Source organism: Cryptomeria japonica, chromosome 7 (genome assembly GCF_030272615.1).
Source record: "Cryptomeria japonica chromosome 7, Sugi_1.0, whole genome shotgun sequence".
In the NCBI taxonomy this organism is placed as follows: Eukaryota; Viridiplantae; Streptophyta; class Pinopsida; order Cupressales; family Cupressaceae; genus Cryptomeria; species Cryptomeria japonica.
Genome location: NC_081411.1, coordinates 652,539,611 through 652,562,607, shown reverse-complemented (window position 1 = coordinate 652,562,607; position 22,997 = coordinate 652,539,611). Strand labels below are relative to the sequence as shown.

Sequence of the window (22,997 nt, the reverse complement as noted above, 5' to 3'; positions counted from 1 at the left end):
CAAGGATCACTGTACCATTGTCTACAATCACCTACAGCAGATCTGGTAAAGGATTATTGCAACACTATCCACAACTCTGTCACTCGCACACTCCTTACTCTGCCACATAACACACATGCTCTGCTGATCCACTCACTACTCTTCTGTTTGATAACACACACACATCTTCTATGTGTGTGTGTGTATATATATATATATATCAGTAAGCACATACACCAAAATACTATGTCGGCCAAGCACAAATGATTTACACAATAACACAATGCTCGAATCAACAAATTATCCAATAAAGCCTCGACCAAAAACATGATAACAAAGTTGGCCTTCACTTGATCCTTTACACGCTTCCTTTACATACTCCATTTACCGAAACATACACCTTAATTACCGGAGCAAAATAGGAGTCTACCAAACCCTTAGACTCGGACCCATAAGCACAAACTCCAAGATACAAATACCATGGATTCCACAAATACCGGAACATAAAACAGATACAACTAATATGATTGATACCACTGATACCGAAACACACACAGCTGATACTAGAACTCGATATAAACCAAGATAAGCAAAACACGCGATTTTGGAGAAGGGAATCTTTTGAAAACGACTCCAGTAGATCATATATACTTTACTACAACATATCACATACATATCTATCTTCCACTGTTGCTCAACAAGCCTCATTCGGTCCAACTAGGTTTGACATCAATGACAACAATGACAATATTCACACAAGTCTAACAAAATGATCCTTCACGCCTTTCATCAGTTGCGAATTTCTCAAAGCGAATTCCAATTTGGTACCTGGAATATCAGTTTTGTCCTACATATTCCGAAGGCCATGATTTTTGCATCAAAACTCGAAGATACGTGCTATTTTTTTAAAATTGCACTACTTTTTGAGGGCTATCTTGATATGGAATCAGATCCAACTTTAGATTACATCTACCCATTTATTTTGCCCCTACAACATAACTATGTCTATGGAGCCCCAGATGAATTCAATCAATGCTAAAAATTGTCTAATCTATCAACAAAAATTCAAAGATGTCCTACACCATCTCAAAACCTCCATAAGCATGAAACAAGTAGGCCACCATCCAACACACCCCTATCAAACTGATTTGATGACAAACTCGTCCATTGGGCTTCTTGGCAACACTCTTTGAACTAGATTGATGTTACCCCAATGGCCCAAATGTCAACTTCATCATAAAATTTGGATCAATAATTGAATGAGTCTAATGAAAAACAAACTTTTTAAAAAGACCTAATCAAATAACCAAAAATGAAACAACAAAATGTAGTTATAGGCAGTGTGTTTTATATTGTAAAGCAATATGCAATTATAACACTATATACCATATATACTTTCTGTTGTGTACAGTAAGTTGTGGTAAATTGTATTACAGAATTCATTAGTTGAAGATTGTTAAGCTTATTGTAAAGTAGTTTAACAAGCACTAATACCAAATTACTATTTCATTGCGAAATATCCTACCAAAACATAACTAACAAGATCAAAAATTTATAAAAGGATTGTTTATAGCAAATAAAGTTCAAGCTCTCAATTATAAACAAATAGGCATTACGAGAGAAAACAAAGGGCTTTCAGCTTCAATAATTACATTACAAAAACTACAAGTTGCAGTTGTCTACTAATAATAAAGTTCCTAGAACATGCTTCAGAAGCCAGTCAACACAATTTACCAAGAAATAATAATCACCTTATTCTAATTGGAATTTTCATTGATCACAAAGTTTATCTGAATACAAAAGTTAATAGAAAAATAAAATTCAGCTTAAGAAAACTATTTACCACTACAGCTGATAAATTAAATGCAGGAAATAATAATGTACTTGACAATGTGTACCAAACACAGCAGTAAAATATATCTTTATTCGCACATGCAATTATTACAGAGAAGAGACCAAAGATGGTTGGCCAAGGATTACAATAGACCTGACTATACCGTACTACTTTCCTTGGTGGCACACAACATATTTAAAGGACCCGACAGTTGCCGAGAGGTACACAACCATCAACCAACCGACACCTAACTACCCGAGAGTGACAACCCACTTAATACATTATCGAATAACAAATATTATCAAATATAACCATAGGCATTTTATGCGGACTACATCGTCCCCCCCAAAAGAAAAAGTTGTCTCCCAGACGACAAGTAAACATCAAGTAATATCTGGAAAGACTAAGGACAAGAGTGTAGGCAATGACTTGTTTTGGACACCCTCAACTTGTAATGTACCTGCCAAATCAAATGGGGGTTTGGGGGCAACGCCCCCAACAGGGTCAAGGGGTAGCGCCCTTTGCAGGGTCGACGGGCAGCACCCCTCACAGGGTCCCGAGGTGCCAACACCAATTTACAACCTTCAAAACCACACGAAACTCCATGGCACACATCATTTTCATGATTTTTTAAGATGCCAAAAACATCGTCAATGAAGCCAAAAAATGGAGATTTCACTCCTACCACCTTTTTTTGTTCTTCCCGTACGGATATATAGGGATCCTTCCATACGCCAAATTCGTGCTCTGGTCTCTCCATATGGACTTGTACGGTTTGACAATTTTTTTCGTGCTTTGTTCTCCTCATATGGGTCTTACGTACAAACTTCCAACCCTACTACCTTGCTCCCCCGATAATCCTGTACGGATTCGTACGATGATTCTGAACTGAGTTTTTCGTATGGCATCTGCACTATGTTCTCTTGCTATACGGGTTCGTACGGTGCTTCACTTGCAATCACCTCCCGCCATACGGAGTCGTACGACCACCTTCCATCAATTCCCTACTTCTTTTGTACTTGTTCGTACAACACCCTTCTATCTACCAAAATCCGTACAAGTTCGTACGACAGTATTCTGTCACCTGGCTGCTCCTATCGTATGTGTTCAAGAACAACTTGCCCAACGTGGAGATCACCACCTTGCCATACAAAATTCAATGGACGTGACCGTAAGGTTGCATGCCACCACCGTACGAAGTGGCCAAGGATGTGTCGTACGGGAGGAACATAACGTTGTACAGTGTGGAATGAAACAAGCTACCATGGTGCAAAATAGTAGGGAGACCGTACAGGTGCAAGATGTACACAATGTCGTCGTACAAATGCAAAATGAGACTGTTGTACAAGTGCAATCTGAAACTATACACAATGTCGTACAAGTGTAGAATGAAACTGTAGTATGGGTGCAACTTGAAACTGTCGTACAAAGATGTTGGGAGTATGAGCTTTTCCATGAATTTCCTGTGACGTTGATTTTCCTTTACAAGTACCTATACATTCCACATTACATATTCTGCTCTTCGTACTATCAGATGTATCCCTCATGACTTTATATGCTTTCATTAGTTGTCCTTCACCAAGGGTTGTGTTGTGACCTAATCACCCATCACCCCATCCCAGATAGGGACCCCCCTTTGCTTTTAGGCCTTTTTGATCATTTGGCTTTCGTTTTTGTGTGTGTTAGTGGCAATCTCTTCAATCTCTCCGCGTCAGAGGTGTTTGGGAGTCAATTGGGGTTAATCTGCTTCTCTGTCAAACAAATTGTGGGGTCTAGGGCTTGTTTTGTCCTTTTTCTAGGGCTTTGCCTTCTGTCCTAGGGTTTAGGGGTTCCTGTTAGGGTTTCGGGAAAACTAAGCATACGACTGGAGTCCGGGCCCTTCAGGGGACCTCCCAGCAAAATTTGAGCCCGAACGGAGTAACTTTCTATTTTTAGGAAGTCCCTATTTTTTAGGGATTTTTCCGAGTCCCAGAATGTCGCCATTTTGCCAAAAATCAAACTTACCATTTTTAGTAATTTCTATTTTTAGTAAGTCATTTTGCGCCCTGTCTTGGGCTCTTCTGACATTTTGGAAAGTTTCTATTTCGGGAAAGTCTATTTGTGGCAGGATCAGGCTAGCAGACAATGGAGAGTCAGCATGCACAATCACTTCTAAATCTGGAAAGTTGAAAGCAGACAGGCAGGGGTCTAAAATGGCTAAATCTGAAGAATCATCCCTGAAGTGGAAGGTCAAAATATTCTACGTCTGGAAGTCATTCACAAGCAAGAAATTCCGCCTCTCCATGGACAGGGTGAAAATGCGCCCAAGTCAGGCCTGGGGCGCTGAAATCAAGAAGTCATTCACAGGCACAATTTTCCACCTCTCCATGGACAGGGCAAAAATGCGCCCAGGTCAGGCCTGGGGCGCTAAAACCAAGAAAGCATTCACAACTGCAATTTTCTGCCTCTCCATGGACAGGGTGAAAATGCACCCAGGTCAAGCCTGGGGCACTGAAATCAAGAAGTCATTCACAGGCACAATTTTCCACCTCTCCATGGACAGGGCAAAAATGCGCCCAGGTCAGGCCTGGGGCGCTGAAATCAAGAAGTCATTCACAGGCACAATTTTCCACCTCTCCATGGACAGGGCAAAAATGCGCCTAGGTCAGGCCTGGGGCACTAAAACCAAGAAAGCATTCACAACTGCAATTTTCCGCCTCTCCATGGACAAGGTGAAAATGCGCCCAGGTCAAGCCTGGGGCGCTGAATCCATGAAGGCATTCACAAGTGGAAAATTCATGAATCCTTGGCATGGTAAAATTTCACCCAAACAAAAAATTTGAAATTTTGCCCAAGGCATGGATTCCAAGGAGTCAAGGAAGAATAAAAAGCAGAAATTCCCCTCGGGCGAATTTTCAATTATGCTATTTTTAGACATCAAATCCCAGCCAAATATGAAAATTTTTAAAGATTCCGAATCAGGACGAAATTCCCCATCCAATGAACCTGACTCCTAAAATTTAGGAATATCCCTAAAAAATAGGGATATGGAGAAAAGCCGGAAAAGTTCGTTCGACAGCACGAGAAGACAAGTCGGAGTGGAATTGAGCAAATCCCGAGAAAAATCCTACAATCTCCCTCCAAAATTGGAAAGTATGGAATCAACGAGTTGGTAGGGAGAATCTTCCAAAGCATGAGGCATGACTGGGAGCATTTAAGGAAGGTTCTAAATTCGAACTTACATGCATGGGAAACTGCCTTGCATGTCATAATAATTAAGGAAAGTATGACGCACCATAAATACAGTTACTAATTTGATGCCTCTTGAGAATTTTATATAAGTTGGAAAAAACATTTCATTTTTCACGTGCGAGATTCGGGAAAGGAAGAGTGAAGAAGTGAAAAGTTTTTTATACTTGGTCTCTATTTCATCATTTTGAAATATTCCCAGGATGGCGGAACCTAACAGGATGGCTACTATCTCTAGGCAAGCAATGATCAAAGCAGAGACGAAGGGTTTCTCCCCCATTCTCGGTTGAAATCAAGATGGGAAGAGATCAGTGATACCAACTTCGACATGTTCAACTGGGCTGCATTCAAGATAAGAATGTTCGGAACTGCAGGACACAATCCATCTCCGACAGCTGTCAAGATTGTGAGAAGCGGAATAGTTGCAGCAGCTGGCTTTCCTCCCGCCATTCAATGCCCAGATCTAGTCTTGGAATGTGCAGCACGTTACAATCTGGAGCGGAAGACGATCTCAACGCCAGACGGCAAGTTACTGGCAACATTGACTCCAAAGGCGATTGGTGAGGCCTTCGGAATCCCTTCACATTACTCCATGACATACAGGACCAGCAGCGGAGCCCAAGCAGTCTATGAAGCAGGCCCCACCAGGTGTGCTGATTTGATCAACAAGCAATGGTTGCTGAAACCTAGATTGCACATTTCCAAGATGCCCAAAACTCTCACAATCTTCGAGTTCAAGCAGGAATATGTGGACATGATAAAAATGCTGAGCAAAGTAATGGGATGCTCGCACACGGTGAACTTCGAGCCTTGGATGTTCTTCTACATTGGCGAGATCATGAATTCTAATACATTGATTGACTGGGCTAGATTGATCAGCCACTACTTGCACGAACAATTGAAGAACCTGCAGGAGAAAAGGTCTCAGTCCTTCTTCATAAGTTCCTACCTATTCTATATGCTGGCACGAAGGGGTGGATTCGATGGGCTGCCAGCAAGAGGAATCATGGGCTGCGGGCCAACTCAACTAAAGGTACATGAATGTTATCCTCAGCTGCATCTCCACAACGTGAATTCTTACAAGTTGGCGAATGACACCTTCACCATGTACCTGACATGACTTATGCAAAATAAGTTGCACATGAGGTTGTCTCCGCAAGCAAGTGCTTTCGTCCAGAAGTATGGCGCCGCATTCCTGCAGTTCCCCAAGTTCACCTACATCAAGACACAGGGTTTCTCCTTCCAATCTTACAAATTGCCTAGATATCGGTCAGATAAGCTTATACTGCTCGAGCTCATGAGGCAATTGACTGCCTACGATCAGTTGCAGAAGAAGAAGAAGAAGCAGTCTATTGAATTTCCAGTTGTCTTGGGAGATTTCATGGAGATATGCCCAGGATTGGAGGCCGCTTAAAGTGCAGCAAGCGAGTTGGCATTCTACCAACTACCATTTTACACTTCCAGGGCCCAATATGATCCTTACAGCCAGATCAGGAAGGTTGCCGATGTCAAATTCATACACAGATTTCACTTGGAGGATTACTGGGCCGGTGCCGAGGATGACTTTGAGGTCCAGAGAAGAATGCACTCCAGACTGCCCCTCGACACCATCAGAATAAGTGAGATCTATCAGGTGCCCGATCAGGTAAAGGAAGACTCAGATTTGATGCAACCCGAATTCGAGAGGATAAAAGATCAACCTATCCTGTTGCCAGATTGGTCGGAGCCTGAGGTAGATGATTTGAACATTTTGGCTAGGCCAGTGCTAAAATTCACTAAGCACTGGATTGACAGGCAGACAAGAAAGTTGGTTGAAAACCATGTCCCTCTGACATACCAGCTGATGGGAAATCTGGATTCTCACAACGAGGCAACTGAAGACTCTTCATAGGGTCAGGCAGGAAGAGAGGCTCGAATAGACAAAGGAAAAAGTGCCCCAAAGAGGCCAAGGATAACAAAGACGAAGGATGCTCAACAGGAAATCCCGTGCGAGGTTCAGCAAGAAGCCCAGCAGGAGGAGCCTCCACAAAAGAGAACGAGGACAGGAAGGGAACATTCACCAATCAGCTCCGCGAGCGTACGAGAAACAAAAATGTTCCCACATCCCGCAGGCCCACTTCCAGGAAACGTTCCAGCACCTGATATACTCAACATCAATGCTTCACAGGGTCGTCATCAGCCAAGAAGTCAAAGGCAAGAGGTTTCCCCGCGCCTGGAAGAAGTTCGCCAGGATAATTTCATAGAGACTATCCCTGGCGAAATGGAAGAGGAATCTCAAGAGCGGGAGCATGCAAGGGAGTATAGCCATTCCATCCCCGCGTCGGATTGGTTGGTACGCAGATTGGGAAATGAAGCAAGAGGGGAGCCCAATCCTGCTCAAGAATTAGAAGAATTATTGAAGTGGATGGATCAGCCACCGGAAAGGAAGGCCCCCCGGAAGTTTTCCAAGGTAGTCAGGGAAGAATTCGAAGCCCGGACCTTGCACATTGCTGAACCTACTGTGGATAGGGATAGGAGTGAGATCAGGCAGGTAGATTACGTCATCAAACAGGTGGATCTTGGCCATGCTTCCACCAGTCAAGTAATGGGAGATTTCGACGATTCTTCCTTTGCCATGAAGGAGAAATTGCTGAAAACAAAAGCAAAGTGTAAGCGGCTGAAGGAGGAAAACGAACTTCTATGCGAGTATGTCAGGAGTTTCAAGAAACCCCTCAGGGAAGCAGGTCCTTCATCCACTCCCCCTCCCTTCCTTCCTAAGGAAGTAATTGACGATGCAGAACTTACAAAGGCAATGGCACAGAATTCCCGAGAATGAGTAGAGGATGTTTATGTTGATGCAGGGAAATTTGTAGAAGATCTAGCTCAGCTCCATTCGAGGTTCGTAGCCCTCCTAAGTAGGTTGGAAACGGCAGAAGGACTATGGGAAGATGTTGATGTCTACCAAGACTTAACCATTTCCCGACTCAGGGCTCTGATGAGGACTCCAAGGCAAACACTGGTAGACGGGAAAGTAATCCAGAAGAATGAAGCCTACAACTTTCCCCGATGGTTCTACGCCATCTGTTCAGGGAAGAACACCCTTGATAAATTCAGCATTGATTCCGTCACCTTGAAGGAATCCATCAGAGGGATACAAGAAGAAATCCTCAGTGCCGTGGAAGCTTTATTTTCAAGGAAACTCAGCGATGGGGGAATAACAGTGAATTCCTTGAAATCCCAGTTACATGATTTCTTCTTCGTCGGTTCGTTTCCCAAGGAACATTTTGCAAATGTTTCTTCATTCTCCGGTATGATGAAGAAAACACAGGAGGCCATGGCAGATTGGGAAGGTTTCTTTTCCAGAAACGAAGAGGAGATTGCCTTAATGGAATTCAACATCGAGAATGTGCCAAGTGTCTCCATCGGAGAATTGGAAGCCGTCGCCGATAGGTTCATTACTTACACTATTAATGAGCGAGATAATGGTCGTCCATTTTTGGACGAAAGTCTTTTGACTGAACCATGATGGCATATTTATGGCTGAAGAGAACATTGACTAGGCGCGGGACCGGTCAACGCATGCCACCACAGGATAAGGGAATCTTGTTGCATGTCGTCCTCTCATAATGGTTTTATGACGGATTCTTCTTGCATGCCACCATCGCTTGGAGAGTGATGGGCATTTATGACGGTGTTAGTTATATTCCGGGCATGATCATCATCATGGGCGCTATTTTAGGCCCTTTTAAATTTATTGTAAGTGGGCATAATGGGTTATTTAATGCAGATTCCCACCTTATTGCAGCATGTGTGGAGAATCTTTTGGGCAAACCCTAATTAGGGTTTTGCATGTAATCTGGGCTTTGAGGCCTATATAAGGGGGGTGAACCCCTCATTTGTAAGAAGGAGAGACTATAGTCAGAGATTGTTGCTAAGAGTTTTTGAAGCAAACACTTAATACATTGTTCAATTGTTGGTGTGTTCTTGTGTTGTTTCGGAACTCGCATGGTCTCGTTCTCTTCATAGATTAGATTTGTTTTCATGCAATTAGATGAACTGGATTTGATAGGATCGCTTGTTGCCAAATCCCTGCTCATACTTTTGGTGTGCAGCTGATTGTTGCATACCGTGCAAAGTTAGTCTGAGCCTCGTCATATGTGTATGTTCAACTTCGATTGTTAGAAGAGATTGTTCTATCTGATGGTTTCTTTTGACGATTTGAAAATCCTTAGCACTCCCCCTGAAGATTGCACCGCCTTTGTGTAAGTTGTGCTTTGCTGGCGAAGTGAAGCGCGGTTGGATTTTGCACAAGTTTATCCCGTCTCCTTGTTCCTAGGATTAGATTACCTTTAGTTTAGTTTCCCTCTACCCTATTCCTATTTGCTTTCTACATATTTCATAATCCGAAAATCTAAAACTTAGAGCTTCATTGCAAATCATCCGTGTCAATAAATTCTCGAGCTTGCATAGATTTCTTCAACATACGTAAGGCCCCCTTGGATTACCAGCAATCACATCGGCCAACTGAGTCACATCCGCAGCATAAAAGGAACCTTGGAGTCGGTTGTCTGTTTCTCCTACTATATCGCATGCAATCGTACTTTGATCAAGAGAGAGTGAAGTGACCGTTGGGCAACTTTATTCTGTGTTGGACATCGTCAATAAAAAACACGTCAACAGGTTGTAGCTTCAAGAAAATTACATGTTGGTGAAAATACCTCGTAATCCTCCATTTGCCAATGGAATAGTCCATTCAGGGAACTTGTCTAATCTTCAGAGCAATCTTCCATTTCAAGCACCCCTTCATCGTTGGGTTCCATGCATTTCCTCCCTTCATCCATACCAAACTCTCCACCCTCAAACTCTGAGCCGGAGGATGCCAATTCTTCACTCACCGCCTGGTTCCTCAAGTCAATGGCGTGCTTCCTCCCATCACTCTCGATCGAGTGTGTTCCGCTTCCAATTATGATTTGCCTTGGCAATAATCAACCATCCCCTCTCGAGGAGTGTGTCGTACGACTCCTTCTGTAATGGGATGACTACAAAGTCCAAGAAAAATTGTTGTGTCCCAATCATTACTTTTTGTGCCATAAATGTTCCCAACAGTTGGATGCCATGTTGGTCGGTACCTACCAAATGGAAGGTTGGCGGCCGGAGCGTTAGCTTTCCTAGACATTTCCAAGTGTCCTTCGGCAGCACATTAACTCCCGAGCCCCCATCGACGATGGTGTTTGCCAACTTTTGTGTAATGTCCCCTTCTCATTGATGCTCTCTCAGTGGTCCATTAGCCTATTCCTGAGTAATCAAGGTCTAGCATCGATGAAAAGGGGACATTACATTTTGGCCCATTATTTCCATCTCGACAACAGTCGGCTTCCTCCCGAAGCTCATCGTCAGCAACATTGGATCATTGGCCTCATTCCCTTCGGGTGGTGGTTTTCCCGTCAATTCCTCCTCTTGTGGCTTAGATTGTTTTTGGATGACATCATCACTAACTGTGTTGGCAATTGCCATTCTCAATTGTGGCATAGTTTGAAGAAGGTTTGCCACCTTGATGGGTATGGTTGTCTCTAGCACCTGTCGGACTATATTCTTCTCTGACTCCCGCAATGACGTACGTGCGGTTCCATTGGAAGTTACTCGTTCCTTCGCTAGCACTTGTTCTACTTTGGCTCTGGCTTCTCGGAGCTGTTCCTTCTCCATACAAGCATCCGAATACATCGCCTTCTTTGTTTGTGCTCTTGTGATTGCCAAAACTACGTCCTCTTGGTCCTCCATATCCAATATATTAATATCCTTCTGCTTCGGATAGTTGATGTCTTCATGGTCACCTGGTCCACACCATTTGCGCAATAATTGTACGATGTCTTTCTCATCTTGGCAGTCTCTCACAAAGTGTCCCCATTGGCTACATTATCGGCATTGTATGATAGGACGTCCTCTAGGGTCATACTATATTTGGTTTCGCCCTCATTGATTTCCATTCCCACCAGGCAATACATTTTGTGGTTTCGATGGGCTAGACTCTCCCTGTGTGAAGAGTACTTGTGTACTTCTCATCTTCAAATTGTATGGGCACTCCTTGATTGAATGCCCCAACACTTGGCAAATCTCACAAAACATATTTCTAGGACAATTACCTTTTGTATGCCCCTCTCTTTTGCACTCCGTACACCATAGTTCATTACCTTCTTTGCTAGTTCCTTTCTCAGCCTTCAATTCTTTCATCATTCTCAACATATCTCGTCGAAGAGCCTGTACGGTTTTGGATTCATCACTTCTACCTTCAATGCTCTTGTTGTCATCGGTCTTCCTCTTCCCTCGGGAGGAGGTTTTGTTTTCACTCTCGATCTCTATCGCCCAATTGTAAGCATCGATGTACAAGGACGGAGGCACTACTTTCATCTTCTTGCGCAATGAGGGTATCAATCCCTCAGAGAACCATCTCTTCTTCAACCCGTCGGTTGGCCGGTTCTCCATCTTGTTCAACAGTTCTTTGAGCCTACGGTTGTAAGCACGTACACTCTCATTTTTCCCTTGCTTGGTATTATAGATTTCAATCATGAACTCGTCATCATCCCTCAGGAGTTTGAATTCCTCCTGGAACGCCTTCTTCAGATCATTCCATCTAGTTTTGTGTTGGGCATTGAGGTTTGCATACCAATCAATTGCAATCCCCCCGAAGGGTGGTCGGGAATGCCTTCAACCAGTAATCCCGGTCGTCTTGGCCATTTGCCTCCCAAATGGTTATACATGTTCTGTAGTGTTGTACGGGGTCCTCTGATCCATCCCCCCTGAACTTCGACAGTTTGTGCTTCTCCTGGGTGTTCACCATTGTTTTCACTCGAAAGGTACGTGTGTATTCGCCTTGTGTGCCAAACCTGTGTGGACTGTTTTGAGCGCTACGTTCTAGTGCTTTCCCTGCACACTCGGCCACGCAGGTGTCCTCTACACGTCCACCTTCAGCGTCCCCAACACTCTGAGTACTTCCAGGTGTCTTGGACTTGGGTCGACTGTTCCAACTGCCATGTTCTAGTGTTTTCCTTGCACTCTCATAAACGCACGCGTCCTCTACACGTCCACCTCCAGTGTCCCAACACTCCAGGTACTTTCAGGCTCCGAATCGTCTTTGTGCTCCCTCCGACCGAGGGTCAATGGATCACCTAATCGCTTGGTCTTGACCACCCTATGGCCTCTTCTCACCTTTAATGGGGTCTACGGGCATGAATCACTCAAGGCTAACTCGATTTCTTTTAAGGCAACGGTGCCAAAATGTTTACCACTACAACTGATAAATTAAATGCAGGAAATAATAATGTACTTTGACAATACATACCAGACACAACAGGAAAAATATATCTCTATTCGCACATGCAAAGACTAGAGATGGTCGGCCAAGGATTACAATAGAACCGACTATACTGTATTACGTTCCTTGGCAGCACACAACATATTTAAAGGAGCCATCGGTTGCCGAGAGGTACACAACCGTCAACCAACCGACACCTAACTACCCGAGAGTGGCAACCCACTTAATACAATTAATTAATACATTGCCGGATAACAAATATTATCAAATATAACCATAGGCATTTTATGCCGACTACAAAAACTGCTATAGAATAGGGAATACTCAGAAAATTGAAAAAGAATGCTCTATGAAAGCCATTACAAAGATTATAATATTAAATGTCCAAAGATACAGTTTTGATTTTAGTGAAATCATTCTTCAATTTATAGCATCTTGGCATTGTAAAGCGTATTTCAAGTGATCATAAACTCTACAACTCTACACTGTCCTTTTGATGCATGATTAAAGAAGAAAAATACATAAATTTATCCATCCAAAGGATCCACTTCCAATTCTTTGAGAAAAAAGAATCTCATCAAATTTCTAAAGAAAATGTATACCTTTTTGCCATATCCACTTTCATAACAACCCATGATAACCTTCGAATCCAACCCAGTCTTTTCAAAACATGTTTTCCACTTGGTTGCTTCATGTGCCCACACAAAGCTTTCAATGCAGGAAACGAATGGAAAATGCTGGTTCTGCATGAGTAGGAATGTATAATAAGCACTGCTGATAAAAAATGTCCTTTGATCATATTTAAAAGCTACCATGATTTGTTAAATTCTGAATTGCTTCATAGTAGTCAGGTAAATCATTCCATTTATCCAAACTGAAGTTAGAACTTTGAAGGTCCCGTTATAGAAAGAATGCAAACAAAAAATGTGTTCTTGTTATGATCACATAGTGAATGTTATCAAAATGAATGACATTTGTTGATATGTGTCAGAGCTACATGTATGTGTGTGCATGTGTGCTAGAAAGAAGCAACTACTTTAGGAGCGGTCAAAGTTCAATTGTGCATGTGGGGTGAAATGTGAGGAGGAGGAATAGTGTGGGGAGGGGTTTAGTGGTAAAGAGGTTCCAGCATTAGGAGTAGCCCAAATTCAATTCACTCCAAACAGGTATATATATCACTTTTCAAACTCGAGAGGGAAAAACCCATATTCTCTTGGAGTGAATTGAACCTAGACTACTCCTAAGAATGTGGATCATTTTTACAACTACATCCCTCCCTCACATTAGAGAGAAGAAGTTTTTGTTGACACCCAAGTTTGATCATGAGGTCAAAATATACAGGCACAAAATTTGAACAATATACAATTTAAACAGTAAGGAATCCCCTTCTAGGCTTCTTTAAGGGTGGTCTGATATTCCAAATTGGCATCTATGATAGCAATTAGTAAAAACAATCTTTAGCGTTTGTATGTGTGTGGGTGCAGGGGAGGTGGCTACATTAATTTGTGACAGTTCCTATGCTTATGATAATCTCAATGTATATAAATGCAAGTACACATATAAAGGGAGAACTTTATATTGTTTGTATTTTGATCCTATAAATAATAAATATTATATTCTACATTTGGAGTTTTTTTATGCAAATGTGATAGGCATGTTTTTCTTGTTCTACTATTAATCCCCACAACATGACAGAGCAACATGGCATCCAACTAGTACTGGGTGAAAAGAAGCCTATCTTTGGCAAAAAAAATAAATTTAATAAAAACTATTTGTATTTACTAACGATGTAAGAAATTAGGGGTAAATAGTTTTGTGTTTGTTATAAAAGGTCAGCTTTATGTAGTTAAAATATGTTAAGTTTCTTCGTTGAACAATGTAATGAAACAATGTAATGAACCAAATGAAGAAAAATAATATGAATCAGCAAACACAGCCATGGGCAAGGCCTATTTACATCCCATTTTAAAAGTAGAATTCAACATGAAATGCTACATAGAACTTAAATTAACTATAACTATTGGAGCCTATCCATATACAGTCTTCTTGCAATTACATCATATTGTTGTATATTATCTTAGTTCCATGTCTAGTTTTGCAGAAAGTTATGGACCCCACTTTGTCTTCAAAACTTTAGGAAAAAAGTAGTGAAGGAATGTTTGTGGCTTTACAAGAATTGCATTCTTGTATAGAGTTAAGGAACAATGAAAGCATAAGCAATAATATGAAATGTGGTAACTTGTAAGGGTGCCTGGAAGGCAATTTATCCAACAAATGATTATATTAATAGTATGTGTAAATTTTCCTTTGAGGAATTTTATATAACTAGAGGGCTGCAGAGAAGAAAATACTGATACAACTCATACCAGCGCAAAGGTCAAAGGAGCTAATAGCAAGTCAGGGACCCCTTTGTCACTTTGCTTCTTAAAAACACTTATAAGAGTTAAAATTTGGAAGCTGTTGAATTCGCCAGAAACAAGAAGTTGAAATATATGCATTTGACAACAGATGGATCTGCTGAAAAATAAAGGATTTTCCAAACAGCGAAAATTACACACTCACTATGCCATTCCAATCACATATAATAGAATCTTAGTCATTCCATTCCCAACTGTTGAGATCAAATGGCTGGCATCAGTTTTGGCCTGCTCAAAAATTGGATCAAATATAAAATTATCTCCAAGCCATAAAGTCAGTGTAACCTAACAAAAGCATGTTGCATAAGGTCAAAATGTCAGTCTAACCATAAAGTACTAAAGTCACTCTTGAAATATCCTCGTGTTTATTAAGGCATGTATGTCTTATGGTCTATGTTACTTTATGCCCATGCATTGTAAACTGTTTGATATTAATGTTAAACGTGATCAATTAAAATTAGAACTGAAAGATGAACAAGTTGGTCTGCATGCGATTGAAGTCTTGTGTTAAGTAAGAGTCACAATGTAATTATAAATGGTGGATGGGTATTGATATCTTAAAGTAAGCCTGCCATATATAGCTGCATCAAAGAGTTCCAAGTAAAATGTTAATTCAGTTGCAAAATGAAATTAAATGGTTATTCAAACCACTTAACTACCATATATTGTATAAAATCATTGAAGTTCAATGAAGAAGAGGGGGACCTTGAGGGCAGCACATTTCCTCTTTACTTACCAATAAACTTTGGAAAACAAATGTTTTTATTTATTAATTTTCCTTGGTATATTGTAATTTATCCATTCTTGTATTGTCTCGTGCCTTTGAATCCTCCTGTCAGGCAAGTTTGTCAAGGTCATATAATTTTCTTTTGAAGGCCTTGTTTGCCATACTAGGCTTTGGTGTTGTATAGGCAAGTGGAGTGTTGGTATTGTTTCTTATTAATGTTTTATTATCACCTATTTGGTAAAATTTGGTGGAATCGTCAGTATTACTTCTTTCCCCTGCTTCAAATCACAATAACTATCAGTCTATCAAATTGGAGGATGGGAATGTGGATATCTTACGATTGAACAAGGATGAATCTTAACCTGGAACATTTTCCAGTTGTAATAGAGTACAACAATACGAAGTATCACCCTAAATTCTTATTTCATACAATTATTTTCAACTTTCTGAACATTGCAATTCTTTTTTTTTTGGGGTTAAAAAATCTCATTATATCAGATAGAAATCAAGGTGTACATATTTGACTGTGCCAAGCCTGAAAGCTTTTAGTCGAAGCTTGGGCAAGATAAAGAGAAGGATATATAGTAGAATTCAGTGGGATAAATCAGAATTTAGAATCTTTCTGTAATCCTCTTGAAGCTTGGTAGACCACCACTGGGGGCAAACTGTAACAAAAAGGTCATCATTGTCAGAGCCCAATTGGCTAGCCCATTTGCTACTTGATTGCACTGAAATCCTATGTTTTCTTTTTATCAATTTGGTATTATAATGTGTGCAATTACATATGTGCTAATATATGGTGGGCGGGTTTTGATATCAAAACTCCCAACTTCAAAAGATTTAAGTTAATCATGCAGTGCTCTTGGATGTGAAATTAATTGGAGTATGTTTGTGAACGCTGAAAAAAAAAAATCAACTTAACCTTTGACTGTGCAGCAATGTGCAGGCCATTCAGTTGGATGAGATTATTAACCCATCACCAGATTAATGTCAATCTCCATTCATTTGGAATCTAGATTACTTATACATTTCCAACCTTTCAATACTAAAAACTATTTGAAGTTTATGTCTATATTACATAAATTTGTTTATTTAGTGCTTATGTGACATATGTTTGTGTTTCCTGTTCTCTATGAAATTAACTTCTAATCAATTTTTAATAGTTCATAAATTTTTACTTTGCCAAGCACAAGTCTCCCCTTCCTAAATTCAAGACCAGTTACAATGTCATGAATAATTACAATGTTTAGAGCTTAAGGTACATTTGGGAATCATTCTATATTCAAATAACTAAGCAAGTAGCTCACACTTATACCTTTGTGGACAACTGAAAATCAACACTTTAGAGTTGGTTCACTACACTGCAATTACAAAAACTTGAATCTTGTTTTCTTAAGAAATGTAAGAATCTCTGATACAAGAGTATGTTAGATAATTACACACCCAAACCTTTAGTAGTGCTTCTTCCAATTATGTCCGTAAGGCTAGGGAAGCCTTTGATTTTATACCCATGGCTAGGGCTATCTACTTAATCAATTACCACATTATTTGAATAATTGGCCCTTTTGTATCATTTAAAGGTCTTCTCTAATATCATTGTTGTTATTTACTCTTAATAATTGAAAGGTCTCCTATGGTGTCCTAAAATCATTTCTGATAATTGAAAATTAGTTCCAACATCTAGCATTTGATGACACTATGTTTCACCTGCATGTTATCAGTAGATCACCTCAACTCCATGACTAGAACTCAGTCTTGCAAAGATTGTTTTAATGTGCCAAGTATACGAGTTCTGTGTCTGATATCTGCTATAACTTTGGGCTGATTGCATACCAAGTCTTGTCAAACTTTCAATCACAACCAATTAAATTCACAATTACCAATATAAAGATAAACAAAACTGATTGACACAAGCAAAACATTGTAGAGCCCATAAAAATAAAAGCAAAGTTGCAAGATATATTATATGTAGCAAGAAATCCTTGAAGATATTTGGATTTCTGCAATGTTGCTTTACAAGGAACACATTTCAAAGCCTAAAACAATGAAGTTTTATTTTAAAAAGTAAATAAAGAAATTATAAAAAAGCTAGTCCTCACCAAATTAGGCCATGCATCTATTGCACATGCTTCAATAGTATTGAGCACGCACTCGTATGGACCATGCTGCACATGAATCAAAACATAAGTTTGAATGTAAGAATATGAATATAATCTATTAATAGCACAAATTAAATAGCTGGAGGGAACAGAACTTGTAATAGAAGTTTGATGTAGGTTCCCTGATAGATCATTGCAAATTCATTCATAAAAAGAGTTAAAAATAAATATAATTAGGTTGATTTGGTATCCAATCTTATGAGCTCCTCCAAGATTTTAAATTCCACAAGACTTCAAGTGACCATTGGCCTAGAGTTGAAGTTGCCTGGCTCACAAAGAGCCTGCCAGGGACCAATTCTTGCTCTGGACAAAGTCCTGACTCCATATGGAATAAGGCCTTGGACAAATTTGGCAGAAAGCAGACACCTCAATCTTTGGCTCTAACTTGAAGCAGATCAATTACGCATTCACCCAATAGAAAGGGAATGTTCAATGTTTTCAATTCATAAAAAAGACAGAAGACAAATTCCTAGAATTGCATAGTGCAAGGTCATATATAGTTCTCAAAGCAGATTGATGATGTGTAATTTGTCTTTCTTTGATGGTGTAGTTTAAGTTCTTGGAATTATGGACTGTCTAACTATACCTTCCAATATTAAGTATAAATATTTTTTTATAAACAAAAGAAGACTGATGTCAAATATGTGTGTAATACTCTCAATGCCAGAATCTAACCACTACCGGAAAGTGACTACCAATCAAAGGCACACAAATTTGAGAAATGATAAGCGAACAGAGAAAAAGAAAAATGTGTCAAAAAATTCACACCTCTCTGAATGCATGAGTATTCACGTGGCAGTTCCACACTATAATCTGAAATCTTTTCTTGAGATAGATAAAGAAGAAGATGATATAAATGTCTCTCGTACTAATTTCCATACAGGCTAATCATTGACCTGTGAATGGTTGTAAGATTAACAATTTCATGAGGACTTGGGACAACCAAGCATTGAAAAACAGATGGCCAAGCCATTTGCAAAGGCTTGGAAATTGCAAGAATAGAAGAAAATAAACTTTCAAAGGCATATAATAACTCATGTTTTATCATTAAAATCATCATATGATCCAGAAGAATCTGTATTTGTTTATAGTACCTGGAAACGTTGTACATTTGTTGTACATAGTCACATTGACCATAATCTTTTGCTAATTCAATATGATGAGAACAATTCCAAGTGGATGCAGAGAAAAAAGGTGACGGAAATGTAATGTTATTGGTGTCTCTTAAGGTCATTTCTCTTACTATTCTTATTTATTGTGAGCAGTTCAGCGTTATAGAAGCAGAGAACAAAATGTGTAAAGCATAATGAAGAGAATGTGTTTGTTTTCTCTGATTCTATGAACCCAAGGAAAGCATATATATATGTACTTTGTTGGGGGTCTACCAAGAATCAGTAATGGTAATAGAAGGGTCATGGAGACATGGTCCTGGCCCTAGGCCCAATGTCCTAGAGATAGTGGGATGGGACAACATCTACTCACTTTCCCTAGGTCTTGGGGCCCAATAAGGAGTTGTCTGAAGGGGTGACTCCTTTTGGGGGCACATTCGAGGACGCACTGTCATCCCTTGATGGCTTGGGAGACATCCAAGCATCTTCTGGGTACATTAGGGTGTTCCAAGAGGAAAAAAATGTCATTTGTACTTTTAAAAAACATTAAAATGAAAAAAAAAGATCCTATCTTAAATCTAACCCCTAAAAGTGGCACCCAACACGGCCCCCACAGCCTAAAAAAATTAAAACCCTAGTCAATGCTTTTTGTAACTGCCAAAAGAGGGGGAAATAGAGAAGAAAAGGAAGAGGAAAACAATTGAGTAAACAATCCCTTGTCGTGTATTGCAAAACAACATACAAGGAGGGTTTAGCAACATGATAGGATGTAGAGCTAAGAATAAACACAGATTGATGAGGATTAGTCTACATATACAAGGGTTGGTCAATTTCCAATTCGACAAGCTAGACAAGATTAGCAATTCCAATGATGTGGGGCATATGCTACAACAGTTGCATCAAATGAGTTAGCTCAGCCATTGTATTGTGTGTTAGTATTACTTTGTAGTGTTGTACTTTGTATTTTATATCTTGATCTTGATGAAAAATTACACTAAGAAGCATTATAGAGTGGCATCAAGGAGTCTTGTGTCATTACTGCGTACTAAAACCCAAAACACAGCCAACATATATATATATATAGAGAGAGAGAGAGTGGCATCAAGGAGTCTTTGTTATCGGAAAATATGTATAGTTTAGTAATGTTAATTGTTGATAGTCAGTTAGCCGACGGGTAGGTCGTTGGAGTCGCGACGGTTGTGTCGCACCCCTTCGGCTGTTATATATCGTACCACCTCCGGGTGTTGGAGGACATGTAATGTGGACGACAGATTATAATATGAACATCTTTTGACATTAATGGAAAGCTTATTCTGGTACTTCCTTTGTAATTGCATTGTGCATTGCTGTTCAGTTTCTGTATTCTTCCTGTTTACCCAGTGAAGTAAACATTTGGCGCCGTTGCCGAAATTATTTCGGGAGGGATGGGAATATACTGCATGGCACAGCGATAATGGGACAACCATTGCCCGAGGGGACGAGCAGTAACCCTGACGAAGATCACCAAGAACTGTTCGAAGGAGAACGAGCACTTACAAAAGATTTCGCTTGCATCCTTCAGGCGGCCATCGAAACACACGTACGGAGGGAAGCCACCATTGAGGCTGTTCCAGAGGATGCTGTGTGGAGCGCGCTTGGTGTAAGCCCGGCGGTGAATCGGTTAATGAGCAATTTGCCTAACCTTCTGGCTCAAGCATTTTTGGCTCTTCAAAACCGCAGAGAAGACACCTACCGTGAGAACCGACGACAGCAAATCTTACGAGAATTTCATGAGCGCCAGGATGACAGACGTAGAGAAGACCGACGAAGGACAAATAATCCTTAAATTGTGAAGGGAGAGAAATAAAGAACACTGTTAGAAGCAGAAGAATTATGTTGATTGTATACAAAAGAATGAATTAATAAAGACGTGTTGTGTTTTGGTTTATGTGTTGTGAAACATGAAATTGTACCACAATTAATGCCCAATTTATTGAATAAAGACAGAAATAAGAAATTAGAAACCGACGAGTGGGAGGCTGCGCAAAAGGCTTTGATTCTGGAACAACGTGTAGAACGTAGACGGAGGCTGAGGCAACTTGCCGAAGGACGACCTGCCAAAGGGTTGCCCGAGGGGAACCAAGGAGGTGTCACGGAAGGTGCAGAAGCCGAGGGGAATTTCTACGCGTCGCCAGACTACTGTAGAGCGAGAAGCCTCGAAGAGTTTCTGGAGGAAACTAGGTTACGGAGAGAACTAGTTGAAGAGACTCGAAATCGGTTCATAGACTTATCTCTCACGCCACAAAGGGAGGATCACCGAAGGGAGCCGGGCACGGGTAACGACGAAGGGGAAGCTAACCGCACGGTAGGTACAAGGCAGAACACCGTACCTTCAGTCACCACCACAGGAGACATCAGCGGCATCGGAGGGAGCAGCGCCGGAGGGCAGACACAGCCACAACCACCTCCAAGTGGACGACTTCCATCAATGGCGAGCAAACAGAAGTTGCCCAAATTCAACGGGGATAGCAAAGATGATCCCGCACGGCATTGCCGTACATGCGAAACCATCTGGACAGCCAACGGGGTGACTGACCAGGATGAATGGATGAAGCAGTTCCCCGCCACACTGAGAGGAGTGGCTATTGACTGGTATTCAGACTTGGATAAAACCGGGGTAACTACGTGGGATGAACTGAAGAAAGCATTCGAGAAGGAATTTCGGCTTCTCCGAGATGATAATGAGATAGTCTCCGAAATCTATGGAACAAAACAAGGAAAGAAGGAGACCGTACGGGCGTATGGCCGCCGGCTGAAGGAATTAGTCGGAAAGATGGAAAGCCAACCGGCTGATGGCTTAAAGAAGCGGTGGTTTGTCGAGGGTTTGAACCCTAAGCTACGACGAAAGATGAAAATCGTGCCTCCGACATCCTACGATGATGCATACAATCGGGCCATGGACTTGGAAAGTGAAAATAAGACGGCCAAAAAGAAGAAGAATAGATCTTCGTCATCCTCTGAAGATGATACGTCGGAAGAGGAGAGTAGCAGTGATGAGAAGCCGAAGAAGAAAGTCACGGCCCTTCAGAAGGATATGGAACGGATGTTAAAAGAGTTTAAGACAATGAAGGGGACCACAAGCAAGGATGACGAACTGTGGTGCACGGATTGTAAGGAGAGCGGCCACACAAAGGGTGCCTGTCCCAAGAAGGCATTCTATGACATCTGCCAGATCATGGGACATTCTACGAAGGAATGCCCATACAATCTGAAGGCACGTACCCAGCAAGTGCTCTTTGCCCAGGAGCAGCCCTCCACATCGGATTCAAACAATAATGCATCTTCCGGAGGCTACCGAGGAAACCGACGAGGCGGACGGGGGAATAATAATAATTCCACCAGAAACAGGGTCCAATACGATGCGAAGGGACGCCCGATGATTCAATGTAGGGCTTGCAATCAATGGGGTCATTACGCACGAGAGTGTAATAACAATGACACCGCTCAAAAGCTATGTCGGTGGTGTGGCCCCGGTGACCATGAAGATGCCGATTGTCCGAAGTCTGGCGTAGGGGCCAATCTGATTGATATCGAAGGCAACACACGGGGTAAAGAAGCCATCCTTGCTCTTACCCGAGGGCAGGCAAAGGAAGCCCGATACCCCCATGGAGAAGCAGAGAATGACGGAGGCAAGGGAGGAAATAGAAAGGGCCATGAAAGCCCAACGAGGAGAGGCACACGAGTCATCTGGACCCTACTGCACAGACGCGGAGAGGAACATTGTACGGCAGATGCTCCAAATGGAGGTACCTGTGAAACTGGAAGACCTCCTACACACCATACCGCAATTGGGGACAGTGTTATTGGGCACAAAGGTTGATAAACCCAAGCCGAGAGACATGGACGCTCCCATACTAAGAAGCTCGGCAACAAATCCAGTTGTACTTACAGTCAACAATGGCCGACACCCAACCGTGGTGGAGATGGGCATCCTGGGCACCATCCTGACGGATACTATAGTAGACGGCGATTCCGAAGTAAATGTCCTTCCGGAGGACACATTGAAAAAGCTAGGAAAGCCCACTCTGTGGCCACCTACGTTTAATCTGCTAGGTGCAGACCAGCACGGGATTAAACCCCTCGGCATGTTGATGGCACAGCAAGTCACCATGGGTGCACAACCTTTTGTACTCGACTTCGTGGTCATTCCATTGAAACAGAAAGGGTATGACGCCATACTTGGAAGAGGATGGTTGGTGGCAGCGAAAGCAAACCAC

At 41.4% G+C, this 22,997-nt stretch overlaps 1 protein-coding gene across 6 annotated transcripts in view; it reads right to left on the bottom strand.

Moving 5' to 3' along the window:
* Positions 1–22,997, bottom strand: part of LOC131071212 (gamma-interferon-responsive lysosomal thiol protein) — a 131,159-nt gene that overhangs the window by 68,228 nt on the left and 39,934 nt on the right. For 5 of the 6 annotated variants that reach the window (XM_058006954.2, XM_058006955.2, XM_058006960.2 and 2 more), the window contains exons 2-3: positions 17,573–17,638; positions 12,932–13,072 (exon numbers count right to left, since the gene is read on the bottom strand). In XM_058006954.2, coding sequence (XP_057862937.1) covers positions 12,932–13,072; positions 17,573–17,638 — 207 coding nt within the window. The remainder of the gene's footprint in view (positions 1–12,931; positions 13,073–17,572; positions 17,639–22,997) is intronic. The other variant, XM_058006958.2, reaches the window with a different exon arrangement.